The 23154-nt window shown below is 34.4% G+C and overlaps 1 protein-coding gene across 5 annotated transcripts in view; it reads left to right on the top strand.

The window, feature by feature from the left end:
- Positions 1 to 23154, top strand: part of ush (Zinc finger protein ush) — a 180377-nt gene that overhangs the window by 118820 nt on the left and 38403 nt on the right. The window contains exon 1 of one of the 5 annotated variants that reach the window (XM_069046738.1): positions 22035 to 22292. The exons of the other annotated variants lie outside the window; for them this stretch is intronic. Coding sequence (XP_068902839.1) covers positions 22187 to 22292 — 106 coding nt within the window. The 5' untranslated portion in view covers positions 22035 to 22186. Of the gene's footprint in view, positions 1 to 22034; positions 22293 to 23154 lie in introns of those variants that run through there. 5 annotated transcript variants of the gene reach the window in all.

The following is a 23154-nucleotide window of genomic DNA, read 5'->3' as shown; positions in this document are numbered from 1 at the left end:
TGTTGGAATTTTCATCCTCATGAATAATAGCCATTGATGAATGTACTATTAGACGTTTAATCCATTAGGAAATATTTAACGTTTCTGTTTTACTATTGGTGATGCAAAAATTTCATTACTGACGTGTACGCACTGATGCGAAATCCCGACTTTACAACACGAACTAGCAAACATCTACTTTGGTCTTTTGTATACTTACTATATTTGGGTATCTGGGTGCGAATTATGTTATTTACGATATTATTTTTGGAAGAAGGTACTTCGAGTAAGATATACAACACCTTGACCTTGACATCAGGTTCATCTTTTCAGCGAAGACTAGTTTGGGAAAGGGATTTTTGTGACTAATAGCTTTATGAAGACAAAATGAACATTTTATAACTATTACATAAAGTACTACACCTCAACTTGTTTTTGAGAATAGTGCTACATATTCCAATCAAAAGTGAACCACTCCAGATAGATAAATATCACTCATTTGCCGTTACTACGAACCTGTCCGGATTGTAATCTACTTAATCACACATGTGACTTGTTATAGGAAACTCTTAATTCTCGTTGCTAGTTTTTAGACAAATGACAGATTCTAGATTCTGAGAAAATTGAAATAAAAAAGCAATTAATATGTTGCCAATGTGATAGAAATTATGTCAGACAGATAATGATAAGTAATGTTGACATCAATAAATACTTCTGATTCGCATTTTTTTATTAGCTCTCGAATTACATATATGTTTTTAAGATGATTGACGTAAGATTTTATTTTTTTTCACAAAGATGTCTAAGTATGTAGGTAGTTGACTCATCTAAAGAATTATAAATAATTGTTTTATTGCTTTAATGTTTCTCAGTTATCTCAGATCAGAACTGATGATGTCTGGGTATCTATGCACATGGCGACCAATTATCAGTAGTGATCAGTTTGATCTCGTATCAGTGAATAAGTTATTTATTAGTATAATAAATTTGTAGTACAATAACGTTTGGTTTTGTCACAATCTCAATCTTGTTTGATAAAAATCATGCGAAACGAAACATTATCTTTGATGATTTCTACATTCTTTCGTTATCAAAAATATCAACGCTTCAAATTTATCATAGTCTATCGTGATAGGAACATCAACTCTTCTCGAACTAGCGAGGTATCTTCTGTGCCCCCAGTTGGCACGTGCGTGTGCTGGAAGGGGTGACGTCTCCGGTACGAGTTTATGAGACGTTTCCCTTCGGGTGAGCGTCTCTCGAGTCCGCACTAAGCCGCCCCCGGCGCCTCCGAAAGCTATATCTGAAACGTTCCAGTGCGATATGATGGAATGAAGAGACGAGCTGTCATCTCGTGACGAGTGAGCCTCTCTCGGGGAGTTCCTCTCCGTATCTTCCGCCTCGATCGGACGTCGTCGAAGTCTTTCAGTGTTCGACACTTTTGTCTCTAATAAAGTCGGTCACGTGTGATCGAATGAGTGACATATCTCGCGCCGCCAGCCATTCTGCATTCGGCAGTGCGGGGTTGTGACAGTCGGGCGACATTTCCCCGTGCGCACGTTGACTGCTTATCTGCAGGACGCAAGGCGACCACCGGGCCGGGCTATCACACTTTGGCAGGCGGTGGTGGCCTAGCCCTAGTCGGTCACCACTCGTGTGGAAAAATGATAGTGACTGCCGATTCGCACCGACGACGGGACCCCCCCGACTACCATCGCTCGATGAATATGTTCCTCCGGTGCTGGAATAACGGCAAAGATAATAATTCCGGGACGGATTCGAAAAAATAAAGGCTTCAGATAGGTCAACGCACAGTGGTCTTCAAAGGACGACGTTCTTGAGGTGTTTTAACAGCACTCAATAAAAAAGAGTTACCAGTATTTCTCATCGGAATCGCCTTTGAATTTGAAGTAGATATGTCTTCATGATTGCTTTTTTCTCGATTTTATGTTAAAAATTTAATTTTGGAAAACTTTTATTCAAAAATGTACTACTATTCTTCAGAAACTTAAATTTTAAAAGTGCGGAATGGAATATCGTGCCGAACCTTGCTTGCAAGAGTTTAGAAGACCCTTTTCAAATGTGCCCATCTTGAAATAGTTATTTTCATATGAGTAGGGCTGTCGGATCACTTTTCAGGTATGAGGGCGAAATTTAAAGCACGAGGCGCCAGCCAAGTGCTTCAAAACAAGTCGAATACCTGAAAACTGACAGCGCACGAATATTGAATAACATTTTTCGTGTTCGTTTAGGCAAAGTCTTAAAAAACATTAATTTATTGTAAATTTTGAGGTTATCTTTGACAGATGTCAAGTTAGGTATTTGAAGAAAACGCACTTCAAAAAGTGCACCTTCAGACCAATGTATCTTTGTGGGGGAGTCTCGATTTTTTTTTAATTTCCATATTTGGACTACGGAAGTGATGCCCTACAACGCTCTGAATTTTGAGACACCCTGTATAATAAAGAGAGATTTTCTTCCCTTGAATGCTGCGGGTTTCTCTAAATAGAACTACATACATATCGTGAATGAGTAACTTGTAAAAAGCAGTAAGGGTCAGTTTCATAATAAACTTAAAGTCGACTTTAGCTTAAAGTGACTTTAATGGATTGTTGCAACAATATGTTTCTATGGTAAATGGTAAACTTTAATGTTAAAGCAACTTTAGGCTGATTGGGGGTTAGTATTTCAAGGAACACTCCTATTTTGAGCAAAGAAAAATAATTGAGAAATAAATTTGGAAATTAATTTGTTTTTTTAAGTTGTGCAAAAAAACTACTTACAAGAAAAATCAACGTCTAAATCTGGCATATCAAAATATTGATTTACGGCAGACAGAGGTCGTTGTGAGATAATTTCCCAAGACTAAGAGTCTACCTTTTGTGCCAAAACTGATATCAACACATGTTATTAAAAAAATCTGTCGAATCGCATGTAATTACTTTTTTTCACTACTAGTAATAAAGTCTAGCGTTATCGGTTGTCATAGAACACTGAGAAGTTTCGTTTTTCTACGTTGGCCCAGTGACAGGTAAATAATTTTTCATTATTAACCAGTGGTGAATAATGGAACAACCGTCACCTAGCAACGAAATATTGTCGTCTATTTCATTGGTTAACGTAGACGATTTTCGTACCAACTGTCAAGAAGTGACAACTCGGACCCGTCGCATCCGACAAAATAATTTGATTAATAATTATTATCAGAAAGGGTTTTAACGTATCTAGTAGTGAAAAAAATAGTATATAAACCACGGTGGAGAAGTCCCTTATAGCCTTCGCGCCTTACAACCCTCGGCGCGCCTCGGGTTCTAATCTTGGCGCTCTGGCTATAATCATGAACTTCTCCACCTTGGTATATAATATACTATTTTTCACTACTAGTCTCAGAAGGCGTCATTATTGACTCTCGAACCGACCCCGGAAGTCTCTCCCTAGGTTAATAATAATTTTCATTATTAACCAAGGTCAATAATGAACAGCCGTCACTTAGCAACGAAAGATTTTCGTTGATTTCATTGGTTAACGTAGACGATTTTCATAGCAACCGTTGAAAAATGAGAACTCGGATCGTCGCATCAAACAATAGTATATTTCAAACCAAGGTAAGAAAGTGGTTTCTTGCAGACCGCAGGCAAAGATTATAAACCGAGTCGTAGACGAGGTTTGTAAGTGCCTAAGGTCTGCAAGGACACTTTCTTAACAAGGTTTGAATACAATTTTTTTCCCTACCGGCACAACTTTGTTGAAAAAAGTCAAAAAAGATGGTTATATTCGTGATTAAAACGAAAATTTTGAGAATTGAATAGTAGGCTGTGTTATTTGTTTAATTAACTTGTCATCGCATTTGAAGATTTGAGGTTTGTTCGAAAATTTGATATAAACAGGGTAAAGTAATCTACCTACCTAGCTTATCTGTTTATTTTCCAGATTATATGATTGACCTACCAACTTACTTCATTGAATTGGCTTTCATTTATCAATAACTTATTTCACTTTTGACACTTTTGACACTTTTGACATTTGTATTTTGGTACAGTTTTACCATAAACATTTCATGATTAACTTTCTTACCTTAGCGAGAAAGTTGAATTTTCTCACCTCAAATGAGGTATCCTCAGCCTACATTTCTAACCGGTAGGGAGAAAAATAATTTGATTAATAATCATTATCAGAAAGGGTTTTAACGTATCTAGTAGTGAAAAAAATAGTATATACACCACGCTAGAGAAGACAATTTTAAGCCTCGTTTCTTTATTCCTCGGCTACCTCGGCTTAAAAAAATGTCTTCTCTACCTTGGCGTATAACATACTATTTTTCACTACTAGTCTCAGAAGGCGTCATTATTGACTCTCGAACCGACCCCAGAAGTAGAATTTCTCTCCCAAGGTTAATAATAATTTTCATTATTAACCAAGGTCAATAATGAACAGCCGTCACCTAGCAACGAAGTTAATAATTAATAATTAATTATTATTATTAGAAAGGGTTTTAACGGATCTAGTAGTGAAAAAAATAATATATACACCACGCTAGAGAAGACAATTTTAAGCCTCGCTTCTTTATTCCTCGGCTTAAAAAAATGTCTTCTCTACCTTGGCGTATAACATACTCGTACTATTATCCCAGTGTAGGTTAGGTTTAAACAGCTGATCAGAGTTGTAATCTGGTGGTGCGTTCAGAATCGACTCTTCGACGCAAAATTCCAAAAAAAACACCCGTTATATGCTACTTAAATGTCAGAGAACCGATACAATCATCTCGATCCGTGGAATTATTTGTTTGTAGATTCCATCCCACAAATTTTAACTTTTATTGTGCTCTGGATAACACGGCTAAATCGATTAATAAGATATGCAACAATTTTGATTTTTTCGGTGATAATTTTTAGTCACGTACTTCTTATCTGGAAAAATTGCCGTGATTTCTAGGTACATTTATCAATTATTATTATTAGATAATTTAATCGCTTGATTTGTTTGTTTTTTTTTTTACTAGTTAGATTTAGATACTTTTTCATAATTTTATATCAGTTTCGACAAGAATAACAAGAAGCACCATTTGTAGTTGTTATTTTATTATTATTTATTTTTCTCTATACCCATTTTTTACACAACATTTAGGTCATTACCAGAGACCGGCGGAAAAAGGGTTTCGCCTCCCACCACTCTAGTGCAGTGGCTTGGTAGCTTTGAGTTCGCCAAATGAATTGTTTGCGTGTCAATTGCGAATTCGAAAATTATATCTCGGACGAGTAAAACCAATTTTTGATTTTGTCAACACAGAATTGAACAATGTTTCTTGTTTATATAAGAATGAGGATGACGAAGAAAGCATTTAAAATAGGTAAATTTTAGCAAAAATACAAAGTTCCGGGTTATTTCTGCTCGTCGAATAAAAAAATTATTTTCTCAAAAAGTACACGGGCTATCGACTTAATTCTTTTTTTAAAAACTTTTCCAATATCTTAGTTACATTTGACTCGCTGCATGTGTATGGAAATTTTCAATATTTCACATAGGTCCCAGCAGAGTGAAGTTTACGATGCGAATTTTTGATTAATCGAAATTCATTAATTATTTTTTTCAAAACTATCGATATTTGCGAAATTTTCAATTCACTGTTGGAAGCGCTCTACTTTTTAGTATAAATATACAGAAAATCAAAATTATAGCTTCAGTAGTTGAATTAACACAGCGTTAAATGTTACGAAAAACGTAGTTTTTCGGACTACACCTCAACTACGTAGTTATAAAAGCCGTTTTCAAAGTTCGGTCCTATTAAAAACAGTTGTAGATGACCATTCCTTATGCCCCAAAATGTCCTCTACAAGATAGGATATGTCTCATTTAGTTATACCTTTGAATCACTAATTCATAATTGCAGTCCGATTTTACTCCACTAATAGACCGCGCCGACACTGAGGGTATTGTGGTGGGAGTTATTCGCTAGCGTTTGACCATTTTTCGCCGGTTTCTGGTCATTACGGATAACAGATATACAGTAATCAAGTAATAAAAAAATGAGCTGACAATACAGTGTTTGCGCAATTACATTATAAAAATAAACGTTATGTTCCTCCAATAAAATTTGTAGAAAATCAAAATAACCTAGGAAACACTAGTGTAACGCACGGTATGACTTTATACCGTAAGGGAAAATGCCTTGGCGCAAACTCACTATTGAAACACGATTTATTATTGTTATTATTACATACATATTATAACTGTTATATGCTCCCCATCTCTACTCTGTAACGCAAAGTGATGTTTTTTTTTTTTTTTTACTTCGTGGGTTTTTATACAGGTGTCCCAAAAATGGCGTACTAACGGTGCACTACGGTGTAGAAGAAATTAGAATTGACAAAAAAAAATCAAATGAGCATGGACGTTAATCAAAAAAACTGTCAGAATTGTCACCTAATTAGTCGGAACGGCTTTATCACTACGAAAATAATGAGCTCACAGATACGTTGCTAATGTATATGGGCAATGTTATCACGTTATTAGAATGCAGCTGCTGTGTCCAGAGAGTACGCAGAGCGATTTTCAGAAAGACAGGAGCGGACTCAAAATTTTAGAAAACAATAAAAATATACAATCAGTTATCTCGGTTAATACAAACATTTTACTAAGAAGATTTAGGATAAAATTCTTAAGAATACTGTATAGTACCTCGTGTTACAAGGAACGCCTCAACTTCGAAAACATCCTGTAGTGACAAATTTGTACTCATTCTTTTTAGAAAATGTGCTTTTATTGAATTTTTTTTTATGAATATATGGCGCATGAGCCTGAGAATGTAATCTGTTGTCAATTATGATACCTAAATATTTAGTTTGATCCACTACTGCTATCTTGACGTGAGATTGTCATGAGAACAACAAAAGTTTCTCGAAAATTTTGATCATTTCAAAAAACGAAAAAGTAGAAATCTTTTTCGCATATTCCATTGGCCAAAACATTTTTTTAAACACCTCTACCATGGAAACTATTAACATTACAGGTGTGATACTTTAACTAAATACACTCCCCGGCAAAAAAAAGGAACATTAGTCAACAACAAATTTTTTCCCATTATACCTATTTTGATGTATTTTGACCAGGAGGCGATGATAGCAAACATAACCTTGAGCATTAGCATATGCTATTTTATTAGCAATTTCGCATAAAAACAAAATTTTGCTTAAAAATCTTCTTTTCTTAAATTTACCAATTTTATAATAATCAAGCAATCTGGTTAGATTTTTATAACTTTCGTAATTTTTTATTGTTGTTAACTTCGAATTTAAGTGCAGAATGTAAAAAAATGCCTCTAGCTGGTACAAATATTGCCAGAGCAGTAGCTTTGATTGAAGACTGTTGTTTCCGTTATGCAGCTAATGCTATTGAGGCTCCTCTTGTTAGTGGTCACAGAGCTGTTAGAAGATTTCAAGAGACTGGTCAGTACACAAGAAGACCTGGATCTGGTCGAAAAAGAGCAACCACACACCGGCACGATAGATTTTTAAATAATAATGGTGTTCTGCTTTTTCTGCCGGTGAGTGTAGATACATTTGCACTAGTCTGCATCTCGTGCTTATTTCAACAACAAAAACATTCGTGAGCTCAATTTTTTTTTTAATAATTCATGGACTAATACTAAATTTCGTTTTTTTATTTACCGTTTAATACTCAAGTGTTTTTAAAACCAATTTGTTATTTGCACTTGCTAAATTTGTCTTTTATCTTTGAAATATTACAACACCCAAATATATCGGGTGTTTTTTTAAATTTCACCTCGTAGTAGACATTGGAGAGTCGACTGTGCGTTCATAATCATCATCATAATCGACTCTTCAACGCCTACTATGAGGTGAAATTTAAAAAACACCCGATAGCAAGAACTAATTTCAATAAATGTAAAAATCACTCGGTTCCCCTGATAGGGAAGGAGAAGTAGGCTCCCCAACTTTATTCATTTAATTCTTTTTTTATTACTGCAATAGTATATCCTTTTTCAATGTGCCGAAATAATATGTTTTGGTATAATTCTGCTAGGTTGAATTCCGCGTTAGCGAAATTCAACAAGTGGTAATATGTGGCAGGTGATGAAGCCTAAGAAACTTAGAATGATCAATTTTTATTCATTTATTTTAAACACCAATTTTTAGTGTTATCTTCATCATATTTTGGGATTTGGGAAATAATCGCGACATCTTAATTTAATACATTAAATAGGAAAAACTTATAAAAGTACATATTGTGCCACTTCAACGCAATATAACAGTTAATACTGAATACATATTTACAATACATATTAACATTCCAAACAAGTTCATTTGTACCCAATAAATAAATATAAACATACTCACAGAAATTCTGTTTTAATTATTTTTCTATCTTTTGGTTTTATTTGATTACTTTATTTGCACACTAGATCAAGTATATTGATACGAATTGCCAAAGTTGCACTTGACACATATTCATTTTTGTACAGTCATAATAAATAATGAAATTTGATATAAAGGGGTAAACTAACAACAAGACAACATGTTTTTGTATGATAATTTTTTGGATCAGATTAAAAAAATAGATAATTTTGTCTTATATTAAGGATATAAAACAAATCTTATTGTATACTTGATAAAGATAGAACAAGGGAAAATTTATGTGTTAATAATATACATAATTATCACTTGCCACCACCTATATTTATGTACATACTTTGTTTATAAGTATCAATACTTTGTCATAATAATTATGACCGGAACTTAGTCATATTCTTACAATCGATAAAAGCCGATACCAATAACTTTCAAGAGAAATTATCTTCTGTTTTCTGAATTAAACAAGAAAATAAAATCTTTAATTAGCTGGATTAAAGTGGTCTGTATTTTCAACTTTAATCATCGCAATTTATCAAAAGCTTTATTGGAGATATTATCTCGAACTCTCACAAACATTATTTCTAGAACACTTTTACAACAAACACTCCAAATTCTATCTGCTGCAGATAATGTTTCATCTATGTAAATAACAGATTAATGTAGGTGTCCCGAATGTTTGTTACTTTATTAATATTTTTCTTCCAAACTAGGAATCAGCATGTTTAAAAAATAAATTATTAATAACCCAACGTTTTTATTGGCCGGCATCCTTTGATATTTGAGGTGACATTCTAGATGTTTCGTCAACTTTAAAATCTTTTTTCTTGGGTTATTTATTAGAAATTTATTTAAAACATTTAAATAAATCTTTATAAAATTCCAAATCACACTTTACCCACGTATCTCGAGATCTTTATTCTCAATAAACAATTTTTTGTCGCAATTTAAACATTCCGTTTCTTCTATATTTTCAGGTCAGTATATATTTCTCTATTTTCTACATTTCTGATTTCACAATATTTCAAATGATAATAATCGTAACATCACGCAATTTGTTCAACAAACATTTTATCGTTAAATTCTTTCAAAAATACCATAAGAAACTAACTATACGAATAAATTGCAGCTTATCTCGAAATGTTCTTTAATGAAAATACACGTCTCCAAATTATTAAATTAGATAAAACTGCTTGTACTGTCAGCAAGTATCTGTGTGCATGCGTCTTGTAACCACGGTCAGAAACTTGGTTATCAGATCTTTTTTACTTAATGATATATTCCAAATTTGAGACACCAAAATTCATTTTAAACTTGTTCTGATTGGAAATCTAAAAATGTGTGCTTGAAAAATATTGAAGCCATATTAAACAAGATTAAGGTTAAATTTTGGAATTTTGAAGCAATTTCTTGTAAACAGACAAAATGTATATGAAGCTTTTGCTTCTTTATTTTATATTTTTCTTGCACTACCAACTGTACTGAGGAACTATAAAAATTGTATGACCGAAGAGATTATTGGCAGAATCAGTTTATTATTGTTTTAACATAACTACACTCCGGCCAAACTAAAACCGATGAAACAGAGAGAAACGCGAGGCGAGCTTACTACACCGCGATATACTTCTCACATTATTTTCCATTTCTGCTAAACTTGTTCGGTTAGTTTTTGTGTGTTAAGTATATTCAAGAAAATAAAAAGACACATGTGAAAACAGCCAAAATGTCTTCTATAGAGAAGAGTAAGAAGAGTAGTGTAAATAACACGAAAAGTTGACAAATTTGATTAAATAGTCGATCCATTTTTATTTATTTATGTGTTTAGATAAATTTGCCTCTCTTTTATTTCATATTACCTCTTTTAGTGCCAACGTTACGTTGATGTGAATAATAGAATCATTATTATCATACCCATTAGATGAAAATGATCATTTCAACAGTTTTCCTTATCTGTAAAATGCAAACGCAGGAACCCATTTGGTTGTCAGTTTAACAAATCTTATGATCATATCATAAATAATTTCATGGGCCATATACTCATACGCAGCAACCAATATAATAATAGGCTATTGAGGAGGTCGTATAATAGAAGCGAGGAAGAATTAATGTCCAAATGTAAATATGCACTTCTTGAGAAATTCAATTTACTTGTCGTTTAGATTCTTTATTTCTCTTTTCCGGCAAAATGTCTTAAATAAATTACGACTAGGTGGATATTTGTTAGACATCATTTTTTATGAAATCTAAAACAGAAAAATTTCAGGTGCCTTTTTTGTTGTTTATCTGATAATTTCGTCCGTTTGCAGTGTTAATTTTTTGTCTATCTTCTCGTACCCGTAATTTCCTGCAATTTAGTGTTTACCATAATTACAGCAATCGCAGACGAACTATCAATAGTTGGCAAATGGAAATAAACAATAATCTCACGACGTTCTTCAACCCAATCGATAATTATTGCGCTATCATCCTTTCTATCTCCATATATGTGATGTTCGAGACACGAAGTGCGAGGAGCAGCGAAGAGTAAACTAGTTCCTGAGTATAATTAATTGCATCAAAGGTAGAACCACACCTTGTTTAACGTAACCCGGCATTAGTATGTCAAACAACTTAATCCAGTGAAGCACGCCACGCCGATTGCGCCTTTCTTGCTCACTTAACAACGTTTATTAACCAGAAAACTAATTATTTCTAAACGTATGAACACACGGCCTGAGACAGGTGCACGCTCGCATCATCCATAGAGCTTGGCTGAAGCTCAAAGCGCTCTCTTGAAAAGTTTCGCCTGTAAGTACTTTGATTGTGACTGCGGATGCGTGTATCTCGACCGTCATCTTCCCCTTATTATTCGTATGACGAAGTTTCACATCGAGCACGTGCTGAATCGCGGGTGGTCACAACCCAAAGGAGGATGTGGAGGGAAGCTTTGTTTTTGACGTCGAATCGGGTTTTTGACTGGGTATCGTGTTTCTTGAGGAACTCTTCACAGGAGCTCTTTTAATCGGTGTAGCTTTACACATTGCTGGCGGATTAGCGATGAACATTTATCTCTCTCTGGTGGGGTACATTGTGGTGTATGTTTCAGTGCAACATTTTTATGAGAAATTGTTGAAATCCCAAATTTACAACAAGGGCCATAACAGTTATTTTTTCCAACATCGATTATGAAAATGATACTTTCATCACTCAATTTAGTGAGGAAAATAGGCGTTTGCATCACTAGTGAGGAAAATGGAGAAAATAAATTCACTAGTGAGGAAAATTAATTTAACAATCTACTACCTACTTATTAATAAAAATTTAAAACACTGTTATTTGCATTAATTGAAACTCCAGATCCGGAAAATTCAAAAAATAGGGGAGTAAAATAATTATAAAGAAATTTAAAATTGAGACTCATTTTCATAAGCGATGTTGAAAAAAATACGATTCGTGATCACTGATCAAAGTGCGATTTTTCAACTCGCAATTGTATCCTCCCTCACTCGCTGGCGCTCGAGAGTATATCATGTATTGCTCGTTGAAAAATCAGGTACTTTCATCACCTATAGTGTAATATACTATTTTTTTTAAATGCACAGTTATTCTTTATTACATTTTCTGTACCCGTAGAAGACATTTTTTTAGACAAACAAAAAATGAATGGAAACTAAAGGGTGAATCAAAAAATTCATTATTCAAAAATAATCACTAATTACGCCAACAATTCTGTCTAGATTTACCTCTTAAGAAATTATGTTCCAAATTTATCTTTTTTCTAGACAGACTTCTTTAGAATTTTTCGTTAACCGGATGAACCCAGTTAATTTTAGTGATAATAAAATGTAGACATTGTGTTACTTCCGGTCTATAAATGATTCGAATAAATTTGTTAATCTTTAAGTCGAAAATATCCTTAACATTTACTTAGTGCGATATCTACTTTTCGGGAAACCGCAATCGCTCTGGAATCGCAGACTTCCCCAACATTCACCTTTCTGCGAATTTTTCGGCGTATTGTGCCGCGAAATCGGTTTGTTTTTCGGATTGGGATCGATAAATCACTTCGTTCTGATGATGTACATTAAAAGAGGATCTGACGGAATGATCTCGATGGGCGGAAACAAGCCCATACTATGCCATCAGCTTGTGGGTTTTTGTTTGTTTTTGGTGGCGTGGCGAGCTTTGATACCGATCTAATTCTATCCGCTTTGGTCCGTTACGAATGCATCGCGCACTCACCATCATCGAGGAATTCTTCAGGCCGAGTCTCGCCTTTCAGATTTTAACAGTTTTTGTTTCGAAAAGCTCGCCACTTAAATATCTGAAGAACTGCTACGAGATCCTTATCGGTACTCGGCTAACAACGCGACGGTGGGCTGTTTAAATTCTTGCGATCAACGGAACTTTCTTGTATTCATATAAGGCAGTCAAATTTTAAGGCATTATTGCAAGCTGAAGACAAATTTAATTGGACGGAATTAAAATAGTCGATGCTATAGGCTGGGTGGTCTATAAGTTGCGAAACAAGTTACGGATGCCTGCGTGTTAATCGAAATGGGAGGTAGGCCTTCGGGGAAGGTGTTAATGTGTTTAAAAAAAAACACAAATGATTGCAAGGAAATTGTGATCATTCTGACAACACGAAGACACAGTTTGACATTATCAACAGAGTTTTTAATTTCATGGTAATTAAGTAATTTCCGTGTTTTTTTTTTGTAAAATTTTTTAAAGATATTTGTATTTTGTTGGAGAAATTAGAGATTTCATGTATGTATTGTCAAATTGTATTTTAACCGCTTTTATTTTCTTTCCTAATTATTATTTATAAGTACTAATCTGTACATAAATATTATCGGGTTGTTAGACAATCATTTGTTATAAATAATGTTTCCTTGAAAAATGTCGCTGAACTAGCAATGATTCATCAATTTTGGTTATCAGTATTGGTGGGGTTTTATCTCTACAAATGCAAATTCTCTCATTTTTTTTTTTTTGTTAATATGAACGTTATTTATAAGTCATAACAGAAGGCCTTCACGATATAATTATTTCTAGATATAATACTTCAACAAAGAACGTTACAATTCAGTATAATTTTGACAATATTCTTTTATTCTTTCCCCATTATTCAAACTTGTTCGTGATCATGTTTTGTTTCAACATGCAATGTTTAGTAGAATTACTTTTGGTTAAAAAGACACGTGTTGTATATTTTGGTTTTTAGCAATGTTTTCGATTGGTTTTGTTTTGCGGGGTCAAACTTCCCATTCGTGAAAAAACTACAACTTTATACCCTTGTTGTATAAATTACTATTTCGCATGATCTTGTTTTTTCGAATACTTACCAGAAATGTATCGTGGAAGTTACATTTCCAAAAAAAAAAAATCAATTTATGAAATATGTATAACATTACTCATACATAAAACAAAAAACAAGCGTTTGTAAGTAATAACCAAGACGCTAACAATTTATTCAATGAACATCATATTTTGTCCCAGGTCTCGATATTAGACATTTTTTTCTTTTTTGTACATAAATTTGATGGTATGATAAGTAATATACGCTAGGTGGTTGTTGAGTGGTGGAAAATGAAAACCTTTCTATTACGTATATTACCAACCTTGTAGCGTAATATACTATATTACTAATTCTTTTGAGGAAAAGAAAAATATACTCGTACACTATTGTCTTATCGATTCTATTGTTGAAGGCGCACCTTACAAGAAGCTGACTTCTGGTTTGAGACAAATACCGGATTAGATTATCAACTGGGCCTAAGTAATCAAGCTCAGGCTCTATAATATTACAGAACTCTATCGGAATAATTCAAGCATGTCAATCGGATAAAACTTTTTTTGTTATATGAAGGCAACACAACAACTAGGCTCTTAACACCACCAGATGCCCACACATAATATCATCACATTTTGGTGAAATCACCTGAAGTAACATGCAAATAACGTGTGTTCAAAAAAAATTGTGGCCCGGTGCTTGCTTTTATTTCGGTTAACGTATAGCGTCATCAGTTGTCAAATACTTCGTGACAGAAAATGTCAATCTGTTGTTTATCGCAACAAATGAAGGTATAATAAAGTTAAGTTATGTATCTGAAGCAACTGTCAAAGCATTCCCACTAAAAAGGTAATCTATGTTTGTTAAAGAAAAAGACGATAAATTTATTTGAACGCTCGTTACTCACTTTCTCCTATTTCGAAGCGTACTCGATACGTCGTGATCTGCTCTGTATACCCATATAGGTACAATTCTTTTACCATTCTTTCATTCCTTTTTTCGAAGCAAATTCTGCAGGTGTTATCTCAAGACTTTGCAAACAATCACTTCCACAAGTCTGCAATTACACTGTCCATTGCTGAAAACCCAGTGTTCACATTATAAATACTTTTTCTTGGAAACTATACTTAAATGATGCAACGATTTTTTCAGAAAGAAAATTGATGCAGCAGAGTATAAAAGTAACGATTTTAGATACGAAATTGTGTACTAACAAGAATCCACATCTAACTACAGCTATTATATTTCAAGAACTGTTGACTGAAACAAAGAAATGTGGAAGTAACTAAAAATATAATTTCTATCTTTGTGTACGCATCTCGTGTCCGCTTCTAACTAAAAGAATATTGGCTAAAAGACTACATTTTCATGGGATTTGCACAAATGGTTCTTCTTTCTTTAACTTCGGTTTTGGTAAAAAACCTTGCGATGAGGCTGAGTAGTAAGGAAAGTGATGGAGCAATTCGTAGAATTTCTGCAGCAAGTCTTCCTAGCGGTCTAGCTTTGTTAGAGATGTTTACAAGGCATGGTAAACTAGGATTCGTTGCTTTAAATTAGTGACAAAAATAAGCAACACATTTTGAATGTTTGAGAGTTCCTGCAATTACGTTTAAAGCTTTCAACCGATTTAGTTGAATTTTACGTAAAGAAATGCATGATTTTTGAGGTTATGTATTGATATTTAACAAACGTTAAAAAATAAACAGTTTAAATTTGAATTTTAAGTAATTAAATCCTGAAAATCTCGAATTGTAAGGAATACGCAGGGTATTTCACGTGTGATAATGAGCCCGACGTAATTGAAAATGCAACCCACAATACATTTCCAAAGTTAACCTGGTATTTTAAATATCGTATTGTTTTAAAATGAAGTTATGAATCCACGATGGCTTTGCCTCCAATCATTTTGTCACAAGTGAAATTTACGAAAGAATTAAAATACGACGTTTATGCAAACAATTAACATTTTCCCAAAAACTCGTGGTTTTTTCACAATTTCATTTAACCAAGCAAATGACGTTTATGTTAAAATGTACGAAACTACACAGCTAACTATGTTTAATGTTTTTAAAATCAAACATTCACGTTAGCTTTGAAAATGTATTGTGAGTTGCATTTTCAATTCCGTCAGGCTCATTATCACTAGTGAAATACCCTGTATAGGCAGTATCAATTCATGGTTTACTCATGTAAAATTATAGTTAACACCCAAATTTTCTAACTATGTAGTTCCACTGTAAAGTCCAAAGTTAGACTCCATTAACCAATCTACGGAAACATTATTGCAGATTTAGCATATCACTGTTGTTTATGATTAGTCGAAACGACAACACAATCCTGTTAATAGCAATTTAACGCCGAGCAAAATGGTTCCAGCAACGTGACTCCAACAATGTCTGTTTATAAATAATAACGTACTTTTCCTTACTTCTTTATCATTAGCCTTTGATCAAACGGGCTGGTTTCATCCTCATTACAACTTGTCAGACTGGTTATTACATATGTAATTGTCTATAAATGGTTATAGGACTAGAACTAATGAATTAAAATCAGAAACATTTTGTGAGATTACGAAACTTCATGGACCGTTGAATATCCTGGTCGCCGCTTCACCAACCATCTTTATTCCATAAGCGTACATTGCCAACCTTATTAAGATCAGAAACGCAATACATACGTATTTTGATGCAGAAAATTTAACAGGAATTGTGTACCATAGATAAGAAACTATTTCGGATAATTTGTTCTTAATTGCTGTCGTTGGATATTGTGCTAATATTTGTACTTGATGAGATTGCTTTGGAACTTTTTATCTAAAATAAACTCGAAATTTACGCCGGTTAACCAAACGATAATATTTTTTATTGATAACGGATTTTCGTAAACATAATCGAATAATATTTTCTACACAATGGTGCCTTGTTGTCCAACAATCGAAAGCTAGAGTCATCGATGATGTTTTGTACAAAAGTGTTCAAAACAAAGAGTTCGAGACAAGTCTTCAGTTAAGCAATTGTTGAAGATTGAACCATCTGAAGGACAGCTCTCAAAATTTATATCAAAGGATCTGAATTAATGAGCCATTCTAGAAAGCAAAAGATATTGTTCACGTTTAACCAGTTTTTGCTCGATTATATTTTTCAACTAGACGAAAATATATATAATATCGGATCATCTTCACTGCTAAGTTATCCAGAAATCGTTGTTGATTGTCTGAATAACAGTAACAATAAGTCGTTCTCAATCTCGTTCATAATCTGGTGGCTGAATTTCGTGGAACATCAGATCTTTCTTAACAATTTCTTCACTTGTTGTAAAAATCTTCTTTTAAAGAGGTATGAGAGTCACCATTCTTTGCCTAACATTTTTAACAGTGTCCGGGGTTCGTTTCGTCTTAATGCTGTCCCCTTCACGGAATAATTTTAACACTTAACTGAGCATGTTTACAAAATTTATCCCAATTACAGCAATATCAGGGATTTTTTCACGAAATTTCCCAAGACAGTTCCGGAAATTAAATTCAATGGTAAATGTATTCTTCGGTGGACCCCATTTTGACAAAAAAAAATGTTGCTGTTGATCGATCGAGTTGAAGAATAATCAGGCAAATTTGGCTCAATCACAAACACAAGTGTGGTCCTAAAAAGGTAAATTTTTGGGTAACAACTGAAAAAACAACTAACGAAACGAAATTGAAAAACACAAGAGACAACAGGAACAAGGTTATGTTATGTCACGGAAATGTAGGGCGACTTTAGACAACCCACTCGCAACACATTAAGCCAGTTCTATCTAAGCACTGCTTCTTTTGCTGACAAAAAAGTCGGCCGAGTAGAAGAAGTGGTAGTTTCGTGTGTGATAGGCCGGGGCGCTTTGCCTGTAAGTTTATAGTTCTTAAAAGAGCCATTTTCAATTTGTTGGGACATTAAGGCAATAATATCGAAGCCAAGAACGGTCTTCGAGGTACAAGCCACCTACATGGTGCGATAACATCTATGGAACTGGTTCGACCAAATTATGAACCCGTAAACATTAAAATAAACAAGGCCGGTCGAGGTCCGGACTGATGACGGTGATTTAGGCCGATAGATACCGTCGTTTTCCCAAAACGTGATATTAAAAAGGTATAAGGAGGCAGCGTGAAGCCGTGTTAATTTGACCATGATGGACGAGCCAGTGAGTGTGAGAATTCAACCAGTGTTTTTGTTTGGTTCGCCCTCTACGCACGATAAAGAAATATGCGATCTTTATCGGACAGTCTGGCCTTCCATTAACACTCCAGAGACCCGGCCCCAGCCACAGATCCACACCAGACCTTAGCACAACTCGATAAATAATAATCGCGTTAGAAATATCTCTGAGCTCATTTTTATTATTGTTTGTCTTCTCTCGAACGCCATTGTTTTTCGCCTTATCATCTATTAGCAAATCTTCGATTGTTATCAGCATGTGTGTGTACTATGAGTGGGATGGGAATAATGAATATGACGTTATCTTGCTGTTGATGAATTTTTCCTAAAATCCTGATTGAGACTTCCGTTTGATTTCAATACCGGCTTACGATATTAATTTGCGAAAAAATTGATCACGGATTTGTGATCACAATGAGGCAACTTCTCGAAATGGTTGCCCCACTAAGCCAATTCCACATCAAGGTTTCGCGAATTCTCTCAGCAAAAAGGACGCTCATTTACTTCGATGATTGGCAGAACTGATGTATTGATATAAGTTAATTGAAGACTGCCATATCACATAATAAGATGGGGGCGATTAAAACGAGAAGTGCATATTGCATGTGCCATCTGTTCTGATCGAGATATGATCTCAGAACAGATAAAAACTAATATGGAATATGTTTTTGTGGCGATTGGAAGCTACCTAAAGCATTAATTATAATGAACGCCTACAAAAAAATATCAAAAATTAATGCGCAGCAGCATCTTCGTAGACTTTATTTTATTTCAAAAAATATGTTCTGGTACATTAAAAGAAACGATGTCAGTGTCTACTGTGTTTTTTTTAAAGAAAACAAATGGCTCGATACGTATCTTTAATATTTATCGAAAATTTTCTAGATTTAGATTAGATATTTGCAACTCGTGACACACATTTTTATATTTTTTGTATTAATTGATATATGTAGTTGTTTGTTTACTAATTTTTATGTATTGTTTCAGGTACGTTGATCCAGTGTTTCCTAAAATGAGTATATTCCGTAAGTATGTATAAAGGTTGCTACAACAAAATATGTAATTATTTTCCAAAATTTCGCTCATCTGCTATCATTTTGTTTTAATTACAACATTGTTACTTCCCAAAACTGTTCACGGAAATTCTTTATAATTAATTATTTATCGAAATCTCCGTACTTCAGAGGTTCACTATTCTGTTATTCTACTTCTCCCACAAAAAGTGGTTCCTTCCCTCGTTTTAGGGTGGAAAGTATGGTATATTCTTCCTAGGAAGTAAAAATACCGCGTGAGATGAGTTTTATCGTCAGCACGATTAACCCTATTAAAAAAATAGTAAAAATTAAGAAACTTTAGGGTTACATTCCTTTGATATAAGACTTCAAATGTGTGTAATCAATTTTCACTTATCACTTAATTCAGAGCCATAAAATTAAAAAATTGAGCAAAAAAAATTTTTTTTTCGTACACGCTCATAATTCACAATTAATTCAAAGAACACATTTACGAAATTCGCATCAAAAGAAAATTATTCGTTTTTGAATTATTCCAATTTTAACATTAAGAGCGAAAAATGACCAAGATTTACAACTGCAGTGTCATAAATAAATATCTCATTGTTGGGAACATCTGTTGACCACTTTTCTAGTAATTCTTAAGTCCCTAAAGGGTATCATAAATAACCTACGTCAACTTCTTTTGTGGAACTGACCGCCCAATTTAATAATAAATCATAGCTAAATTTTAGGCTTTAATATCAAATTACATTTATTTCAAAAACCGGTGATGTTTTCATGATTTCAATGACACCAAATTTTTCCTGAATGTTTGAAAGGACTCTCAGTGAAAAATTATGTAAATTAATGTATCAGTTATTGAATTAAAACAAAATCTTTACCTGTTTTATTAAAAATTTTGAAATTTTTACAGACTGTTCTAGAGTGATACACAATCATTCCTGAATTTTTTGAAAATTTTAAATTGATTAAAAGTGGATGTTTTCCCACTGACGATAAAACTCAACTCACCCGGTACAAACATAAGTAATTTGAAATAAGATTTTTTGTAGTATTGCAGTTGGCGTTGAAAACCCACACAAATTTGGGATGTGCCGCTAGCTTCGCAACGTTAGGCAAACTAGTAGACAAATTTACACTACCGCCCGCAGCGCTACCTATCGGCTAGTCTCACTCATGTTATAAAACTTGGGGCACATTCAACTACGTCACCAACGCCTTCTGCGATGAGACAATCATTTATAATGACCCCGTATCATCGGTGTTCATTTAAATTTATTCTCCAAGTTTGCGTTGAAGAGTCGATTGTGAACGCATAACTCGTCATTCTGCAGTGTAAAAACACAAAGAACGCAAAAAGTGAGGTTAGCTGATCCGTGATCTGTAATCCGTGGTGCGTTCACAATCGACTCTTCAACGCCTACTTTGAGGATAAATTTAAATGAACACCCGATATTTGTTACAATTACAATTAACAATTATATGTAATTAATAATACAATTAATTAATAATTATTATTGTAATAAGTTTATTATTTATTATACGATTAGTATTAATCGTACAATATCATTAAAATTAATTCCAGATGGCCAGCTTTGTTCTTGACATGATGGAATACGATTTTAACCTTTCTTTTTTTTGGTTGTTAACATTTCTTCTCATAATTTTTTGGATAAATCACATCCCGGTTTATACTTCTTCTAGATATTTTTTTAGTAACAAATTCAATTATGCCGTTTTAACCTATTTGAGAATATTTTGGAGATATTTCCTGAAAATCACTACCAGAACCAATTCTTCAAAAATTTATAAAAACAAGACACAACCAGTGAAGACGGAATAAACTGTTTTTATTGAAAGACAACGACAAGTGTGCTTGCTATAAGATATACAAGAAGACACAATTTTAAATTTTTTACATTTTATCGCCAGTATTAATTTAATCTATCAAATGCTATTATTTGAAAAAAACAATCTAAGAATTTATACCACTTTTTGCTTAATTCCCAACGGAGCGAATTTGCAAAATCCACATTGCGAAAGATATTTTGTATTTGTTTATTTAGCACTATTTGCTTTAATAAAATTAACGTAAACATAACGTAATTAAATCAGTCTTGTAAAACCTCTCTTTTCTAAATATTTTTTTTATAAAAAATAAGTCTATTAAAGATGTCAACTGTGATATGATCTTACTGAAAAATTAATTTGTTATTTAACAATTTGTTCTATTTTATGCAGACAACTGTGATTAATCTATTTTTCTCGTGCCAAAGATTACTATTGAATAAATTTTATTAATAATACACTTATTGATTGCGATAGTAAAAGTTGTGACAATATCGTAGTCGTTATCAGCTTTTCTAGTTTTTGCCGGATTAGTATCTCGTGGACTAAATTTAGATGTCCTGATAGCGAATTGTTCAATTATCTTTTTAACGCGGGAAGAACTGTAGGGCCAAGAGTGCGAAGTGCAAAAACAACCGACACCCAATTCCATAAAAAGACCATTAGGCCTCTATCCGTTTCTGCTTGTCAGTCCAAGCCCTCTGGCGGCAGACTAACAAGATCGCTTTATTATTTATTTACTTGGTGTTTTATAATTACCTCTTTATCTTATCTGATGGAAACTTTTAATCTTAAACATCAGACGAGGACACACTTTCAAAATGTGATTAAATTCCCATCACCATCCTTCAATTGCTTCGACAATTTTTCCCGCGCATTCCTCGTAAAATTAATTATAAAGGCGCGTTTTTTAATCGCCTCTTCTACGTAATGTTAGGATGATATTTGCTTTAATGGGGCAGTTGTCGGTCGTTCCCAAGGTTGCCGTTATCAAAGGGAATTACATTCCTATCAGCTTATCAGCGGCCAACCCTATTTACACCCCTGGTTCATATGAGTCCGCATTCACGGAACGGCGAGATTAAAAACTCGATAATATAAAAATATACCGCCACAGTTACGAGGAAATTTCAAATAAACCACCCTAATTATTCTAATTCCCGGAAAGCCCAACGACTGGACGGCTTTATTAGAAGCTGCGATTTTCTTTTTTGGAGTTGGACCTAATTGGTATAGCGCCTTTTGTAGAGCGTGAGAGAATCGGTTTGGATCCGTTAGTAGTTCGCATCTTAACTCCAAATACCTATATCTTATCACTTTATCGTTTCGATAAGAAACTTATATAAAGCTGAGGTATCGGTTAGAACGCTTTAGTAGTGGAGTTAATATTTTCCAACTAGTTTCGGCTATGAGTAGACTTTGCATCAAACGCAGCTTGGATGTTCTACATGATTTTCCACATCGAAAGGTCGACTCCAGAACGGGAAATCGCAAGTTAAAGCATCCTCCACCATGCTAGTTGAAACCTACGGCCAATGGCAGACCGGTCCGACCAAGCTTCTAATGAACCGGTACTTGGGGTCCGGTTCTTACAAGCGCGCCAGGATCAGAAAGAATGGTAAGTGGACCTACCTCCAGTTCGCAGAAAGCGCCATGTGCGACTCTAGCTCCGCAAACACTCTAATCTTCCCTCATTATTTGTACATATATTGACTCGGCAAATTGCGTTTCTCTTTCCTCGCGCCTTTATCGAGTTTATCTGTTTGTTTTGGTAGTCGTTCGGATCGGGGAAGAGCGTCCGCGCCCGTTCGCACTTTTTCCCCGCAAATGAAGTCCTTTTTACCGCCGCTCGACAAGGATAAATTGCAGTTAACAAATTTATATCCAGCGAAAGGAGCGCCCGACAAAAAAGCCCGCTTATGTGAGTACGTAATAATCGTCGCGGCGCACTGTCGCTGTCTTTTTCTGGAGCGCGTCGGGACGGCGGTCGTCGGCGGCGGAGCGTGTGAGGTGCGGTAATAACACCCCGCAGACAATGATAAGCGCAATCAGATAGACCGGGGTATATATATCATATCACAATGGCATAGCAAAAATGATTACGAGAGACGTTCCTTCCTATATCACGCCAACTCGGTCGGTAATGTGAATCACGCTCTGCCGGTTCTTACACTCGCTTCTTTACCGACTGATTTATACATTCTGCCGCAAATACCTCACAACTCTATAAATCTTGACGGTTCGTGTTTCGTATCTGCAGCAATTTATCGACACTGCTGCATTTGTCATTACCGAAAAGATGCACCGGGACAGATTTACCAAACTTTACCAGATATCATCCCCGTACTGCATGGTTTCAAGAGATCTCCTCATCAAGCGAGATTATCTACAACTCACAAAAATATTAAAGCTGATCATCGACCAGATAACGTTGCTAATCAGCAATTGCTTTTTTAATTTTTGTTTGGATCGGTTGTTTT

The sequence above is a fragment of the Tenebrio molitor genome, chromosome 5, assembly GCF_963966145.1.
Source record: "Tenebrio molitor chromosome 5, icTenMoli1.1, whole genome shotgun sequence".
Taxonomy (NCBI): Eukaryota; Metazoa; Arthropoda; class Insecta; order Coleoptera; family Tenebrionidae; genus Tenebrio; species Tenebrio molitor.
The sequence above is the reverse complement of the archived record's forward strand: the minus strand, read 5'-3'. Positions and strand labels throughout refer to the sequence as shown.